Source organism: Anser cygnoides, chromosome 6, assembly GCF_040182565.1.
Source record: "Anser cygnoides isolate HZ-2024a breed goose chromosome 6, Taihu_goose_T2T_genome, whole genome shotgun sequence".
NCBI classification, from domain to species: Eukaryota; Metazoa; Chordata; class Aves; order Anseriformes; family Anatidae; genus Anser; species Anser cygnoides.
This window is the reverse complement of record NC_089878.1, coordinates 17,636,592-17,654,461: the sequence shown is the minus strand read 5'-3', so window position 1 is coordinate 17,654,461 and position 17,870 is coordinate 17,636,592. Positions and strand designations below refer to the sequence as shown.

Below are 17,870 nucleotides of genomic sequence, written 5' to 3'. Positions count from 1 at the left end.
GAAATAGTACAGGGAAGAAAGAACTAGATGTTAAAAGCTGCACATAGAAATACCGTAACAAAATTCACTGTATTTAAGACAAAAATACAGAAGTAGAGAGAAGTAGAGAGATAACAATCAAAGACGTTGCAAGGCTGTCTGAAATTCATAAAAGAGATGTTAGAAAACCATGAGAAAATAAAATCAATGTGGGGAAGGCTTATTTAGCCACATTGTACTTGAAGGATATACAAATCCTAGGATCTACCCTGGCACATAGGTCTGGAGCAGAAGACGACAATTCACAAGTTATCATACTGGAAACAATATTTAATTATATTTAGCTTAGTTCTGTTTGCCCTGAAACAAGATATGGAGGGAGAAGAGGATCAATGACTGAATTAACAGGAGGACAAGAAGGGCCTTTCTCAATCTATCAGCAGAAAAACTCTACTGAATAGAAATGCAGACAATAGTTCCAGTAAAATAAAAAGCAAGCATCAAACCATTGTTCTTCACAGAAAGTCTTATCTTCTGCTGGCTCACACTGTTATAAAGGAATAAAGGATGCATTTAAACAATTATTTATCCTTTTCATGAAGAAAAAGATGAACACTGAGTAATATATGCCATGAAGACAATAGAAGGAAAGCAATTAAGTCACTGGTGGTCACAACCTTTACAGCATTTGCAAGTGCTCCATCCTGCAGCTCATCATCACTCAAAAAAAAAAAAAGCACAAAGAGCATTAGATTATTTCTTGACACTCATTAAGACAGAGTTAGCTAACTTTGATAAGGGATTTTTAAATCTTTTTCGTTTTATCTCCACATTTGCTGAATAATGAGACTCTAATGGCTGTCAGACAAAATACCTACTTTCTCACCAGTTGTGCAGTCTACTGAGAAATGAGGCTAAAAAACCCGTAGGGCTCTGTTCTAGAAAAATTCCACTGCAAACCTACATGCAAATCAGACAGCACAGAGTATCCATTAACCCTCTGGTTACCTTTAGTTTTTGTAAAATGCTCTTCCTTGTACCTCAGGCCTGTCTGAAAAAAAATGGCTAGGTTTTATATAATGAAAGGTACTTACATGAAATAAATGGTTGACACATTCTAAAGAACACCAATTTTATTTCCATACAGAGATGAGAAACAAATGGAAGCTATAAATATAAAGCTTTTCATCTGAAGCACAAATGTGCACTGAAATAAGCTACAACATATTTTGCTGAGATACTGAAGCTACATCAGGAAACGTCTGGATGGCTCTGCAATATTGAGTGAGCTCTGTAGCTAGCCTGATTATTTGATTAACTGCATCATTACTCTCCAACTGGCTGAACTGAAGTATCATTTTAATTTCAGAAGTATTGCTTGCTTGGCTATGGTACAACAGTGATGTTGATACTTAATTTCTTAGATATTTTATTTCTGAATTGGCATAGCAAAGACTCTAGGGAATTCTTTTACAAAGGAACCTGTCTCTTTTTCAGAGTACAAAATAAATTTGCAACTAATTGGATTAAATGTTATAAAGGTTTGTTTTAGAAAATTTGGATGCTCCTAATTCTCATGAAAGTGGATTGCTGAGAATCAGAAAATACTCAGAAGTCCACATGGTTCTGCCACTGCAAAATCTTGACCTGCAATATTTATTTCTGCACCTACCTGTACAACTTCTTCAACAGAGAACACCTGCTGTTCCAACTACTTGGTGCCTTTGAGATGACACTACAGTGTCACCTACAGTTTTTAGTCAGTTATTTGCATACTTGCAGACATTTTTCCATACATAAAAAACTTATATTGAAGTAACTGTGCAAAAGTTATGGATCAACAAGGAAGACTCACATTTCAAACATTTCTCAGTTAAAGCAGTATTCTTAAAGTGTGAATATCCCATAGTTTTGCATTCTTCAGTACTGTTGCTCTGACTTGGTAAATTTATTTTAAAACTATCTTAACCTTTCATGTTTTCTAGGGTATGCCAGTCTGTACTGGCTGGAATGGAAATAAATTAAAACAGACTCGGAAACTATTATATAGTTTGGGCAAAGTTTGAAATATAGTATATGACGTGATATTAAAAAAGCGACTTTTACCCAGGGGAGAAAAAAAAAAAAAGAAAAAAAAAGTTTTACCTGGTAAAAAATTTACCTTATCTTTCTCTAACACCAGAAACCTATTGTGTTTTGTAAATATTTTATACTCCCATTACAGACTGCCACACTTATTTTACTACTGCAGGAATGCAAGTTTTCCATAGTACTTTATTGTCTTTTACACCTTTTAATACTGTAGGAATACTTAGAAAAAATAATATTCAAAGATTATAACAAACAGTATATTCTACCCAGACATCCTTCACTTCTTAAAAATGCTTTGGGTCATCTCCTCAACCATAAAATTAATGTTATGTCCACCATCTATGAATCTGAAATACATTACTAGAAACACATTGTACTTGCAGCTTGTGCTTAAATAATCTTAAAATTCTACCCACAGCTGCTAAAGTGCTTTGGAACTCAATACAAAATTTATGGGTGTCTAAATAAATTAATCAAGAAGAACGGACATTCTGCATTCAGATATGTTCTCACGGGCCTGTGTCTGAACTACTGACTCAGTACTTGCCTGGGCAGATCTGCCATTGAAGCCAACTATGAAACACTCATCTTCATTTCAGTTAAATGACATCTATAATTGTGCATTCTCACTGATTTCAGTGGCAGGTTTGCCTGAAGACTGCAAGTATGTAGTCATGTCCTCAAGATTTGACCAAAAAATTGCATATAACTTGCCTAGCAGACATGCAAGTTGATTTACTCTCCTTGAAAAAAAAAAAAAAAAAATAAGGAAATAAAACACAACCTATTGACCATATATACATTTTTATGCTATATGAAATGTAGCATGTTTCTCACACCAATTCAATAATGCAGCAGCTGTAGAATTAAGGTTGGAAGGATAATAAAAGAAGTTTTCAAAAGACCTATTTAACTGTCTGATGTGCCAGCCAGGGATATTTTTGCTTTTGTTTTCAATTCTGGATTTCTGAACAATTTTGTATCAAAACCAACTCATCATCTTCATGGTCTCAGTTGTCTGTCACGCCCTAGCAACAAGCATTTTTTTTGAGCATTGTATTCTAAATGCTGCCTACTTTTATGTTGCATAAAAAAATAAGTATGACAAATATAAAGATGAGTAAAAACCACATTTACCAAAAAAAATCTGGACACATTATTGATGTATGGAAGTTGCTACTAGACTAGACTGGCTTGTAGTCTTAGAGGTCTTTTCCTTTACTTAAATAGTTGGTGAAAAAATACAGGAAAAAAAAAAAAGGCCACCAGTAAAACTATTTTCCTCCCTTGTAAGTTCATGTTTTCCAGGATAAAAAGGTTCAAAAATAGAACATTTACTTCATTTAGAGGCTAAACCAAAGCATCCTGAAGAAACAGTATTGGGTCTTACCCATTGTTTTACATTTGGAGACTAAAGTCACTCAAAGCCTGAGAGAAAAGAAAGACCTTTAATTCTCAAATTTTAGAGACTTGACACAACCTCCAACTTTGGCACAACTAGACAGACAAAACTCCATTCAACTACTAACTGCATGAGTAATCGTCAGCATTCTGTTATTTATTCTCTGATTATGTGGGAAAGCTAAATGTCTGGCATCAGATGAACAGTCTTACTTCTTCAGCAATATCTTTCTTCAGTAAGCTTTGGGGAACTATTAGATGTCTAATTTAAGTCCTACTGAGAGTAAGAGAACTTCCACTGATTTGAATTTCTTAGTCATCTAGAAACAAACCTCATTCTTAGATCCCAAATGATTTTTTTTCTTAGGCAAATAATACTGTCATTCGCCATCAGAATAACTATCTTGAGGTGACAAAGAAGGATATATCATTTCTCTCTTTTGGAATTTTTACAAAATCTCATTCCAAAACCTTCGCTTTTTAAGATTCTCCTGGATCATCTTTCTTCCTACTAGAAAATTGCAAAGCAGATGACTGACATTGGTATCTCAATCTTACACTCACTTTTTGCTAGCTGCTTCTTTTACTCTCATTTTCCCTCCTTCTCCACTTCCATACCTGAAGACTTGAGAACTCTTGTAATATGTTACATAACCAATTATGAATAAAGAATGATGTCATACATACTATTTCTGCTAGGTTAGGGTCATTGTGCCACCTCTAGCATCCTCTATGGAAATATATATTTAATCATTTGCTAGTATATTGTGACATTCCATATTTATCTTATCATTCAATTATCATCCAAAAAAAATTTGGATATTCAATAGGCACATCATTAGCAGAACAAACAAGAAAAACAGATGCCTGATATAACAAGAAATGAGTTGCCAAGGGATTCAATGTACATAAGTGGATTCTTTAAATGACTGTATACATATAGCTAAAAACAAACAAACAAAAAAGTAGCTGAGAACATCCCTGGGCTCTGCTCCAATGACCAGTTGTATCTGTAGTCACTCTTGCTTAGCCCAATGCCTATCTTTACCTCTACACAAAGTAAGAAAAAATTGCATAATTTTAAAGATGTTAATGAAAAAATATGCAAAAAAAATCCGTTTTTTGTAACTGGAATAATTTATAGTAGTATACTGCCTTAGTGATTTAGGGCACATGAACGTTCTGGCACACAGCAAAGCACACAGAGTAGTATTTAATCTTACAGTATACTTTTAATGCAGAGCTTCTGCTTTTAAATAACTACAGGAGAAAAAGCTTACCATTTCTTCAAAACAATCTTCTGCTTGCATGTATTTCTGATTTATATAATGATTGGAGAAAGAAAAGATTGACCTTTTCAATTTGAACAGAAATTGGAGCAGCTCAACAATGTAATTGTGTCAGTCACAGAACTTAGTTTTTCAGTTAATTTCACCTATAATCAGTTTGCAGTAGAGGTGCAGAATTTGATCTGTGCTAGTTAATATTATAGGCAGACTGAAGAAACACCTGAAGAACTCCTTGGAGCTCCTGGAAGTCATCAACACCAAACCATGCAGAACGACTGCTTTCCCATTTAGCTTGTAAGAAGACACACATGGAAAGATGAGGCTTGAAAATCCCATTTTGAAAAAGTATGACCAGTAAGAGTGACAGGGAAGAAAGTGTTTCAAAAATTCAAACCTAATAAAATGGTTTCTTGTTAATAGACTTTGATTTTCTAATAATCCTTTTGATTAAACTTTCATCCTAAGTGCATAAACCAAATAGCGACGTCCTGAAGTAGGTGCTGAAATAACCCACCAGAACATGCCCAGAGACTATTCTCTACTAAATCCAGTATCAACATTACATGTGCTACTGACAGTATATTTAACATATCAATACTGATAATAAAATGTTCATGTAAATGCATGCATGGTACTTGCACATGAAACAACAGCATACATGTGATGAATTTATGAGAATTCCTGAATTCCGTTTTAGATTATCCACCACAAAAGCACGGTGGTCAAGCAGCAGATTCTATGTTGTGCCTTTATATCTATTTTGGGGATGGAGTTTCAACAGGTGGCAGTATAGAGCAATATAGAGCATTTTTCTGAGGTTTGTGAAATGTTTAATGAAAAGAGGACAAAACCTACCATCCTCAGAGAGCTTCACAGAAAAATACCCCTGGAATGACTCTCCTTGGTGGGTGAATCTGACTGAATTTATCTCTTAGAGCTGACCATAAACTAACTTCTTTAACATAAATACGCCCGTGCTTAGCAGGCACTATCTGAATACACAAACACAGATGCATTATTATTTTGTAGCATATAATTTCAGTAGAATTCTTTATGTAAGCATAAATGTGAAAAACTGATGAGGTTTTTCAGTAGCTTTTGATGGAGACTGGACATAATGACAATCATCTCAGAGAGGCATAAGAAAAAACCTCTAAATATGACTTGTTAATGTTGATGTACAGCAAGCCAAACAAATCATTGTCACGTTCCTCTCCTTCTATAGCCTCTTTTCCACCAAATTCAACTTCATCACAATATAAGCAGTATAGACTTTGAGGTCTGGATGACTTGGGAACATTACAAAGGATTAAATAATAAATACCCTAGAAACATCCCAAGTGTTGAAGTTCTTATAATGACATCTCTATAACAATAGCCTAGAATCCCCCAGAACAGATATACTACAGATAGCTGTGGAAGCTGTATTATCTCCTTGCTCTTTTTATAAGATTATTGTGATTTAAAACAAACAAAGAAAAAGTTTATTCCTTTAAAATAAAGTCATGAATTAAAAATAAATATTAAGGGTTTTTTTCAGAATTGGGTATCATTTTTAGGATACTCCAAGTACAGAGATGCATATGGAAAAGTTTAGTTTGGCAACTCAAGCAACATGACGAAGGGAGTGTCCTGATGGTAGGCTTGTGAAATATGAACTAAGCCATCCCATGGGACATTACATCTCATTCATAGTTGATGAATAAATAGCACTGGTAGTTGGGACGCTGAAGAAATCCAATGCATCGTAATGTGCCTGAGTAAATGTGATTCAACATGTTGCACTCTACTAAGGAATAAAAGGAATAAAATATACAGGTTTATTTTCAAAGTGCCCACAGAAAGCCCTCAATGAACTAAAATCACTGGCAAGACCTCGAGGTCAAATTTATTTTTTTTTTTTTTTTTTTTGTCTAATAAAGCTTGTAGCTATTGGTCCTATCTAACAGGCTAACTTGTTACCGTATGTCTACATGACAAAGTAGTACTTACGTCTATCAATTTGTCTAGGTTGTTTTGAAAATCTGAGCTAGCCCACTTGGGCAGCAGACACTGTACCATGCTTTAGCATGCTGTAATAACTGGAGTAACTCCTAAAAGACCCAGCTGGATCAAGAAACTGGCAAACGAGGTTTCCAGTCACATCCCTTTCTTGCTGTCCTCGCCATATACAACAGACCAGCACAGGACTGCTCATATGCTGGAATATCATCAGCACGACACTGAACTGCTCATTTAGCTACTCTGAGATGCAATTACAGAACAAAATTGTAGTAAGAGGGGCCAGAATTTGAAACAGGATCTAGAATTTAGCCTGACTAGGTGCCTGATGTTGCAGATGTACCAGCTGAACAAAAAGGACTTTTCATAAAACATCCAAAGGGTCCATTTGTAACAAGTCCCAGGTAGCAGAGCCTGCTGATCTTATATGAACAAGATCTGAACTTGAAATGCCCACATATATATATATATATACATATATATACACACACACACATATATATATAATTTCACAAACAGCTCTCACTGAAAAGGAAAGAGATCATATACAGAATGGCTCAAAGACAAAAAAGGCTTTATTTTTAAATTCTGAAACCTGTTTTTGACTTTTTAGTAGGTTATAACACTTGCATTTCATTCTTGATTTTCATATCAAAACAGAATTCAAAGAAAGTGATCCTGCATCGTCTGCTTCATTTTGAACAATTTATTTTGATTTAGAAGTGTAATCAAAGAATTCCTCTTCATTTGATGAGTAAATAGTGACATTTTAGTCCATTTATTATCATAAGCATTCCTGAGGGACTCATCACTGTAAGCATCTAGAATATGCTAGACTGGAATCACAGACACCCATCTTCTGTTGCATTCTCAGACCTATATTTAAAATGCACTCTGCATATTCTAAACTGTGCTATGTACTTGTTGCTACCCCCGCCCTTTTCTAAAGGGATGCATTTCACTGGAAATACCTATGTCCACACGTGTGTACATTACATTAACACAACATTTTTCAGCCTAAAGGACTTGACAAACTACTGAACAGTGCAGACTTTATAAAAAGTTTCTCCCTCATACACATATATTTCTGCTTGAAGCCATCCTTAAAATCCTGGGTCCCACAGGGAGGGAAGGTAATCTTTGCCCCACATGAAAGAGCAGTTCACAGGCTTGTTAATGCTGCCATCCTGTAACTATCTCTCAAAGCAGCCACGAAAAAGCTTGCAGTATCACAGCACTCATCTTCTAGCATATGAAGCTGTTCCATAGCTGTTACTATACTTGCCTGGGGTGTTCAGAGAAACTGGGAGACAAGTTCGGAAAGGATACCCTATGGACATCTCCTGTTTGAAAGTACCCATCAGGACAAGTAGGCATAGCCTAATAAGAGGTATGGGAACAACCACACTGCACCCATGCCTTTTTCTCTGCTGAAACAGTGAACAGGATAAAACAGTGGTACATCAAAGTAGTAGTAAACAAGTATTTTCTAAATGGTGAAGAGTTTTGTGCTTAGAAAATCAGATCACATAACAGTCTGAACACACCTGAATGCAGAACTTGTGCAATCCAACCCATCAATATATCCACTTACCTGAGGCTGCAGCAGATTCTGCATTACAGTACTATGGCTTTATCACTACATTTGCTGATGATCAATTTACAGAAGTTATTTCTGAATCATATTGTATTAATAACAGCAGTAAAGATCTCTTTCACACACATTAGGAATCGTCATACTCAGACCAAGTTCCAGAGTTTCCCCTGCCCATCTCTCTGCAGGAGCTCACATTTTCCTGAAAACTCCTCAAAATACCTTAAACATTAATTTAATTGTTGTAGCTCTAACAGCAGCCACACTTCTCAAGTTGAAAGGAACAGCTGTAGAGAGACCACTGCATCATAAGATGTGAAAAATAAAGACTGGATGAACTGGGGTCTTGTGTTTGATAGATTCATCACACCAGATGAGCTAACACTGAAATTATTTTTCTGGTTACTACTGCTCCTGAAAAACAGCATGACATCTAAAATATTTATGTCTGCCCCACAGAACAGGTGGCTCTGTAGCAAACTTGACATTTTATTTCAATATATAGTATCTGCTCTGTCTGGAGAGCTTTGGGTCAGATGCCAACAAGTCACTCAAAATGATAGCACATCAAAAAAGCTGTGTCCTTTTATTAGCAGACCTATGTAATGTAATAGTAAATTCAGTTTATCAGTGTACTGTGATACTCCCTACCCATTCTGCGTTAATACCAGCAGAAGTGCAACAGGTAATAAAGGAACACTGGAACTTAAGTCTCTTCACTTCTTAGCTTCTTATTCTCCTCTTCCATACTCAGTGAACGGACACCAGGAACGACATTTCTTGATGAACATTTCTGAGGAACTTAGCAATGCTTCAAAATACAACAGTTAAAACAGTTTCACAAGTGGTGGGATTTAATTCCCTTCCTTGATTCCATTTAGCTCCCATCTTCTTCCTGTACTTATAATGCACTTTTTTCAGGCCTATGCCACACCCAAACGACTCAAACTGAAATCCCCCAGCTGAAGGCAAATGTAGTGCCAGGCCAGCCAGTAAGACAAGCAAAACAGAGCTCACTGCAGCTTCTCTCAGGATGGAGTATATGTTAAGTCTTCTATCCTACCCAGTTGCCAGTTTTCACCATACTTCTGCGAGTTTCTTTAACACCCCTTCATCTCATGAACTTTTTTACATGAGGCAATAGAGTCAAAGTTGTGAAGACTCTGCAGAGCATGACAAAGATAAGAATAGATGATATGACTAAGTTTCACTTCCTTAGGAAATCAGGATGAAAATACCATGGCCACAAACAGAAATTAAACTCTTAGTATTAGATATTATTTTTGTTTTTAAGAAAAACTGAAATATACCTATACAGTGAATATTCAGTAATAATCCATTTCTCAAAGAATGAAAGCTGTGTTAGAACATTCAGAAATAAATGAACGGAAAAACACACACACAAAACAAAAAACACCACCAACAAGAACAAAATACAACCACCATGGCATTGATTCCCAGCAGCAACATAGTGATTCTTCTTGCTGAAATAAGCATTATGTTAAAGAGCTAAACATGTTCAAGAACACTTTCCCTTACAGAGGCTATTGTTCATGTGCAGCTAAACAAAATTATGGTTTGGTTTCTTGTCCATAGCTCACTAAAAATTCCTGTCTCCAAGCCATTCCCCATCTCTGCTAGCAGCACTCCATTTGGATGTGGAGAGTTTGTCACTCCAGGTTCAGCGTTTTGTCCTCCTAAACATCCCACCTGCAGCCTTATAAAGAGCAGCAATAGGCTTTGAGCAGCCCGCCCTTCCCAGGCAACTCTGCTGTTCCCCAGGCTGGAAGAAAACATATAACTAAATCACCACAGAAATTTATTTTGAATGTAGAAACACTTGCAGTGGTATAGTCCAACAGACACAGATGGTAATCTGTCTAATTTGTGTTGAGTAATTAATAACATGTAACAACATACTGTCAAAACAGGGGCAATATAACAATATCAGGAGCAGGTTTCTCTTGTTGCTTAGATTATTTTATCCTCTCTCAAAAACTGAAAATAGAGGAGTAAATGATTTTAGATATATTGCACAGAGAAGAAGAAAATTAAGTCAGGGATAGATCTTACAGACTGGCCTAAGAAACACATGAGACAGCCCTAGACTTAGAGAAAACAGTTGAAAAGGAAAACAATAGAGTTGGTAAAGATACTGCAACTTGTGTTACTTGGCCATCAGCCTTTGGCACAAGCAGGGCAAGCAGTGCATAACACAACCACACAGCAGGCATTCCTACACAACAGTTAATTCCTCTGAAGTTTTAACTAAAATCTTCTTATTAAACAGTTGTCTGAGGTTTTAGTGTACATCTGGAATGGTAAGCTGTTTTAACTAAAGCTATTTTTGGTGTTTCAGAGTGTAAAATATTTATCAAATGTTTTAAATCTCTTCCTATTCAATAGTGCACATTTTATTTAGAGCAGACGGTACCTTGCAACTGTTTTATAGTAACTTGGCTTGTTTCCCTGAACACATATCATTGCTATCTCACTCAAATCAACGTGTGATTTTCTAGGTGAATCAATGCAAAATTTAGCTCATTGTTAAGGAACCAAATGCAGTTTTGCTGCTGTGGGGAGAACAGGACAACAAATACCCATGGGTGTGGAAATAGTTTTGTTCTCTTCTTTCTTTCTCTCTCTCTCTCTTTTTTATTTTTTATTTTTTGGTCAGAGAACTGTCTGTGCCAATCATCCTATGGCATCCGAGTCAAGCTCAGCTCTTGTGAAGATAAATGGATGCCAAGGAAGCAGCAAGTTTATCACAACCAGATATCAGACCAACATTTGGGTAACCCACAGTAGGTGCTTTCTCCTGGATGACAAGTACAGTATTTCAGACTGTCAGCAAGTTCAGGAAATTCTCCTGTTTCACTCAGTAACACAACACTGACAGAGCAGAAAGTGACTCAACTCTACTGCAATTAGTGTTAGTGATCTTCCTCAAATTACTGACATGGGGGAAAAAAAAAAAAAGTGATGTTAAAGAACTAATGAGCTGTGGAAATCAGGAAATATCTGTGCCATAAGGCTTCACTACATTTCCATGGGTGTGTTTCTCATTGGAGCAGTATTATTCTATTCAGAAAGGAAAAAATTCTTGGAGAGATTTCTTGTACCTCAGCTAGAAATGTACATCTATTGCTATTGTCACATGAACAACATAGCTTATAGGAATAAATTTGATAAGAGGGTCTTAACAGTTTAATAAGAAACACCAGACTTTAGTGTTCAGAGACACCACATATCACAGATGTGGGGAAAAAAAACCTTTGACAGCATCAAAAACAATTCTGTAAAAGAAAACATAGCAAATAGTTTAGAAAAGACAAGTCATGGATCAGTATCATGCAATCAGATTCTCTCATACAAACACCAAAAAGTAGAAAATAAAGAATGTATAGAACAAAAAGTTTTCATTGACCTGATTTGTCAGAGATGTTGGCTGTGACTGGCGTAGAGCAGCTTGTGTTAGCCTTTGCGCTGTCCTTGGAAGACCCAACTTTTGGTTTATTTTTCGTTGCCTCTAGTGCTTTGACCTTCTTGGCATGTTTACTTCCTTTGTAGTGGGCCTCGGCCTGGCTCTACAAAGGAGAACAAATCAGGCTCACTTTTTTCTGTACTTCTGTATAACACAATGGACGACAAGGCAGAAAAGTGACACTTTCAATAGTAGGCACCATGTTATTCCACTTGAAAAATTTTAGTAGCTTTATACCAGTAGTTTTCCTAGATGTAATTTCTCATATATTCAGATGACAGGATTTTAATGAACAGTTTGTGTTTTCACTAACTAGGAAAAAGAGGCCTCAGGATTAAATAAAGCTCTGCCACTTCTAATGTCATTCTTTGCTTCCATGCTGCTTAAAGATTTAAAGAGCTATACAAATGTAAACAACACCAATTGAGAAAGATGCTACTCAATTTTCATGTACTGTTCCCTAGTCTTTATTGCTTTTAGTGTGTAGATGTAGATGTACCATGCTGTAACATGATTAAATAATCCATTTTTTAACTTCTGTTTGATCTAGTACAAAAGTCAAAGTATTTCCATCATTACACTAACAGCAATTGAAACAGTCATTAATAACAATATGACTTCACTATTAGATCAAGCAGAAAGGGATAAAAAGAAGAAACACCATACTTATAAACTTCAATAGACCCAAGTGAAACACAAGAAATGAAATATTTATCAGTCTTGATTGTTTTATAAATTGCCTTGCATATTTTTTTTTCCAAAGACTAAGAAAATTGGAACCCGAAGGACAGGAAGTAGGTAAACTGATATTTATTATTTTCTCTCTACTGAAGTGTTGTATATATATAATGTATTCTTCCAGGCTGCCCAAACAGAACAGCAGAAATATGTACTAAGATGCAATGTTTACTTCTCCTTTGTCATCAAACTATCTATAGAAACTAGGTCAGTGTTTTTGAAGCTGCACAGCTAAAGCTAGACATATACATAAATGCTTGTTTTTTCAGTGATTTTAATCCCCTATTATTCTTCCTGACTGTATATTACCATCTACCTTGACAAGTCAGGCCACTTCATTAGGTGCAAACTAAGGAACTACATGCTTAAGCCAAACCCAAAAGTTTGGAAATTTCTGCAAATGACTTTTCAACACTTTTCTCATTTGCTAAGAAATTAATTCACTAAAAATGGATAAAGAACACAGTTTCATACAAAGCCTAATTTATTTTCATAACATTTTACATATTGCTATAACATTTTACATATTACTATTTAGCAATAAGTTTGTATTTTTACTATTTCCAAACAAGGTTTATTCAATGATTTGAGACATACTACTATGTGCCTCTATTGAAGGTTACATATTAACTATAAAAGTTAATATTGTAGTTCATTTCAATGTAAAATGGTCAGAGAAAGCATGCTACATGTAAAAAGATGACCACACCTTGGCACCTGGCATATAACAACATCAGTGCAAGGAAACTTTTACTATGTTCATGCAAAAACACATTCTATGTTATTTAGTTCATTGTGTTAAATGAAACAAATTACATGCTTTATAAAAAGCAACTATGGAATCCAAACTTCTTAGAGATTATAAAGAGTGCTGTCATAATGAGGAAATTGTCATAAGGTCAGCAGAAATAGGCATTACAATACAGTCATCTTGGGACAGCATGTTATATATATATATATATTTTACACAAAGGAGTGAACGAACAGCAGAAACAGCTAAACAGCTGGAATAGACCATAGAACAGACAATTTTGTGGAGTCTTCACAAAAATTATATGCACCATTAAAAGTGATGGAGAATTGCAGTTAAAACATAGGAGTTAAGTTCTTACATACTGAACCTTTGTGATTATATACCCTGTGAAACACAGTGCTTTCTAACTCAAAAGGACAGTGACATGTTGTGGCTGCATTTTTTTTTTCAGTAGGTTTCAGTAAGCAAGCATTCAGTAAGAAAAGCTCCTATATAAGTTTTACTTTGAATTCCTTTGAAATTGAGATTTCTAATCTTCATTAAAAACCAGTAAAGGTTCTACTCATCAGTTGCTATTAAACTATGTGACAATTTAGAAATCTTTGAACTATTAACATATGTACAAGCACAATTTATATATTATAAAGAAAAACTACATGGCTATACCACTACTACTACGTGCACTACTTAAAGGGACACTTCTCAACTTCTGGGTTGGAGCTCCTCGGCTCCTAATGAGGTAGAGGAGTACAAATTGTTTGTATACTGTTCCATCAATGTGCCTTAAGCATGAACAGGAGCAAAGTACCATCACCCTGTCTCTTTCCACCCTTGTTGAGCTTTGTTCATTTCTCTTCAGTTTGCTGTTGCCACATGATGCACTAGAAGGAGTGTCAAACACCAAAAAAATTACATCAACTATTCATGTTTTGCACATATGCACATGCTTGTACATATGTACAGAAATTGAAGCTAAAAATTGAGGTGTATGTATACCCTTTTCATTCTGACACTTGCAACTTTAGAAAAAAAACAGTAAGTACAAGATTTTCCACTCGAGTGCTCTCAAGTTGATGATGTCCCTTTAAATACCCAAACTCTATGCTCCGTGCACGTGTGTGCTGTTGGTAGGATTATATACTCCCTGAGACCAAAGCTACAACATAGGAGACATAGGTGCACTCAAGAGAAAGGCTTAGTAAGTCAAATCCTTGATAATAAGCCTTTCTGCTGATATTTGCAATAAGTGACAGCAATATCAGTCAGAACCTACTACAGTCTTTGATTCCCTTCATTCAATCCTCATATAGTGTACATGAGACCTGTTGAAAACAAACAAGCCCAAGCAGAATTAAAATTAAGATTTCCTCAAACACAAGTGAAACCTCATGGAATGTGGTGAATGGTTTCACTTTTGATTTAAATTTCATAATTATCATATTTACATCATCAGTTTCATAGCTGTATATTATAAGGACCGAAGGTACTGCAGTGGCCATCTAAATCTAGCTTCTGAAAACACCAGCCTTTCTTTCCCAGAACTTTTTGAACAAGCCCATCATCCTCCAGGGTGGGGCAGGGAGTCAATCTCTGTTTTAAAGTTGCTAGGGATGAAATAACTACCTCAGCTAAATTGTTTCAATAGTTCACCTCATCAGTTAAGTATACGCTATTTATTTCTACACTGAAGTTGTGTATTCTCAAATTCCAGTGGCTGGATTTTGTTAAACCTTTGGGTCTTAGGCTTTTTAAACACATGTGCATGTGCATTTCCATGGCGCTGTGCATGGTAACACACAGATACTTTTTTCAAATGTGCAGTTAGAAGAGCATCCCTTGAGGTACTGAAGCAATATTTTCTAACCCCTCCAGAGGCACCTGAAGTTCAGAGCTTGCTTATTATCCACTGTGAGATGAATCATTGGATTTCCATTGCTTTTTGGTAACTAAAATGCAGAATCAACATGAAATGGTGTTTCCTGTTACTGAATTACAGAATTTATTGCTCTTCGGAGTTTTCTGGAGTCACAGTAAACACAAGAAAAGGAGAGACATGGGAATCCGAAGTTGGAAAGCAAGTTCTGATTATTTCTGGTATCAATTATTCTAATTATTAATGTCCTGGGCATTACTAATCCTAGTTTTATAACATATTTGCACAGCTACCACATTATAGGCAAACTTAATTGCTCAACGTCCCATTTAAAACTTGTTTCTGGCACAATACAGCAATATATTACAGGCTACAACCTTCTGTAACATGCGACTGAAATATTAAACATATCTTTGGAAAAAGCCATGACATTTATTTATTTATTTTCAGTTAAGACAAGAAGCTGAACTTTTATTTTCATTTGATTTGACAATCCAGAAGTTCTGCACACGCAAGTTTTAAAAGACACATGCTGTATAAAAGAAAGGTAACTTAAAAATTTTAATGATCAAAAAAGAGCAAAATTATAAGTTACTATTACATTCTTTGGAATAGAATATTTTAAATAGATAATGAATGTACATTTTTGATCAACATTAACACTAAACTAATAACTAACTCATGCAAATTCTGTATAATCAAAACTATATTTGTGAAATAAAAAATGTTGAAAACAACAGAAGTGTTATTTAGTTTCTGAAAACAAGAGCTCTAAAATTAGGAAAAGTCAAAATAAAATAACCTTAATGGATCTCACTGCAGTCATGTATTATGATGCTTTTTAATTGCATAATAATTTATTACTATATATAGGGCTGCATTTACTGTATAGATGAATCAATGAAGTAGAACAATTATGTTGATGTCATTGTGCCACAATTCAATATTATTGGAATATTTATTTTTTCATTTAAAAAGATCATTACATTTGTTCCTTATATTATCAAAACTAAATGTCACCATTGAACTTGCATTACTATTATTATTTTAAATGAAATGCTTGCTAGGTCAAGAAGGGCAGGGTTTTTTGTTTGTTTAGTTTTTGATTTTGTCTGTTTGGTTTTTGTTTTTTGAAAAAATAAAATAAAATATTTCATATGAAAGAACTCTCAATCTAAAATGAAAATCTAATTTTCACTTGTTTCTAAAGCTGTATGTGGTCTACTAGCTTTATATATAAACATTTCTACATTTTAAAATTGAATCCTCCTCATTATTAGAAATTATAGGAAGCCATCGGGTACTGGCTAGGAAGTTTAATGAACAAGAGGATTTTCAAGCTACAATAAATGTGGAATTAAATAACAGAATGCAAAATATGTCTTTGTACTGACACAGGCCAAATTCCACAAAAATGTTCATGCATCTGTCTTGCATTAATATTTGATCAACAGAATGCCTATTATAAGACACTAAACAAATGTCTGTTTTTAGAATATCATTGCTCAGTGAAAAAGATGTGTTTTGAGTTCCTTTGCAAATAGCTTAGAATATACTCAACAAGGACAAAAATACGCAGTTTTCGCCTGTGTTTTTTTCAAATTTCTGTACCTTAAAATATTTGCCTGTCCACTCTTTAAGCAATATTGATTATCTCCATTCAAACCCTTTAAATAGTATGCAAAAACGAACAAATCGTTAAAACTTTTTTTTTTTTTTTTTTTTTTTTTTTTACCAAGTTTACAAGGCTAAAACACTAGCTGTAAAGGTTAATGACTTGGTTGTAAGGACAAGCTCTTCCTCTCAAAAATATATTCCCTTGAGACATACAAATCATCCAAATGTCACATTTTACTCAGAATCTGAAGTTACTTGTGAATTGCTGCTTTCAGCTATCAATTATTAAGTTTAAAATCTAAGCATCACGACATTCATCTTCGAGACTACATACATTTGCTATGATGTATTGCCTTATATACTAGATTGCATCTAATAGAACATCAACAATGCAAATCTTCATCTTCTACACCTAAACATGCTTTCTAAGAAAGTGTGACTGTCATTAGCAAATAATATCTCCAGTAGCTTTACTTTGCATAAACTTAAATATATGTATATATAGAGAGATGTATATAGAGAAAGATAAAGATAACCAGGAAACACACAGATCATATAGATTCATTGAGAGCCATATTACCTTCAAGAACCCTTTAAAATTCTGCTAAGTACAAAAGTACAAAATGCAGTACAAAAGATGACAGAAAATTACACCTGTCTGGAGCAGTGACTGACAGTATATTTGAAATCAGCGCTATTCATTTTGACAGTTCACAACTGACTGAGTTTGAGAATCTATTTGCTGTGTGAATGACTAATTAAGTGAATTTATTACTACATAGAGAAGAAATATTAACCTACCAGATCTCTTCAATGACAACCTGATGCACCTGAAATGGTGTTGAAAAAATTTCTCATCTGATATTAAAAATAGATGTAATTGAAGAAATCTGTAACACTGAAGTATTCATGCTTTTGTTACACCAAAGCTGTGTTATTTTTAAAATTATATCTCCAAAACCTAATTGCTCCAAATAGTAAGGTAGGTTACTACTGAAACAGACATGGAGAAAATGCAAAAGCTGTGAAAATCTGCCATGTCATAAGAA

General features: G+C 34.9%; 1 protein-coding gene across 8 annotated transcripts in view; it reads right to left on the bottom strand.

Moving 5' to 3' along the window:
• The window catches only part of ZNF385B (zinc finger protein 385B), a 170,493-nt gene that overhangs the window by 13,636 nt on the left and 138,987 nt on the right, over nt 1-17,870 (bottom strand). For all 8 annotated transcript variants that reach the window (XM_067000076.1, XM_048061394.2, XM_067000077.1 and 5 more), the window contains one exon: nt 11,783-11,942. In XM_067000076.1, coding sequence (XP_066856177.1) covers nt 11,783-11,942 — 160 coding nt within the window. The remainder of the gene's footprint in view (nt 1-11,782; nt 11,943-17,870) is intronic.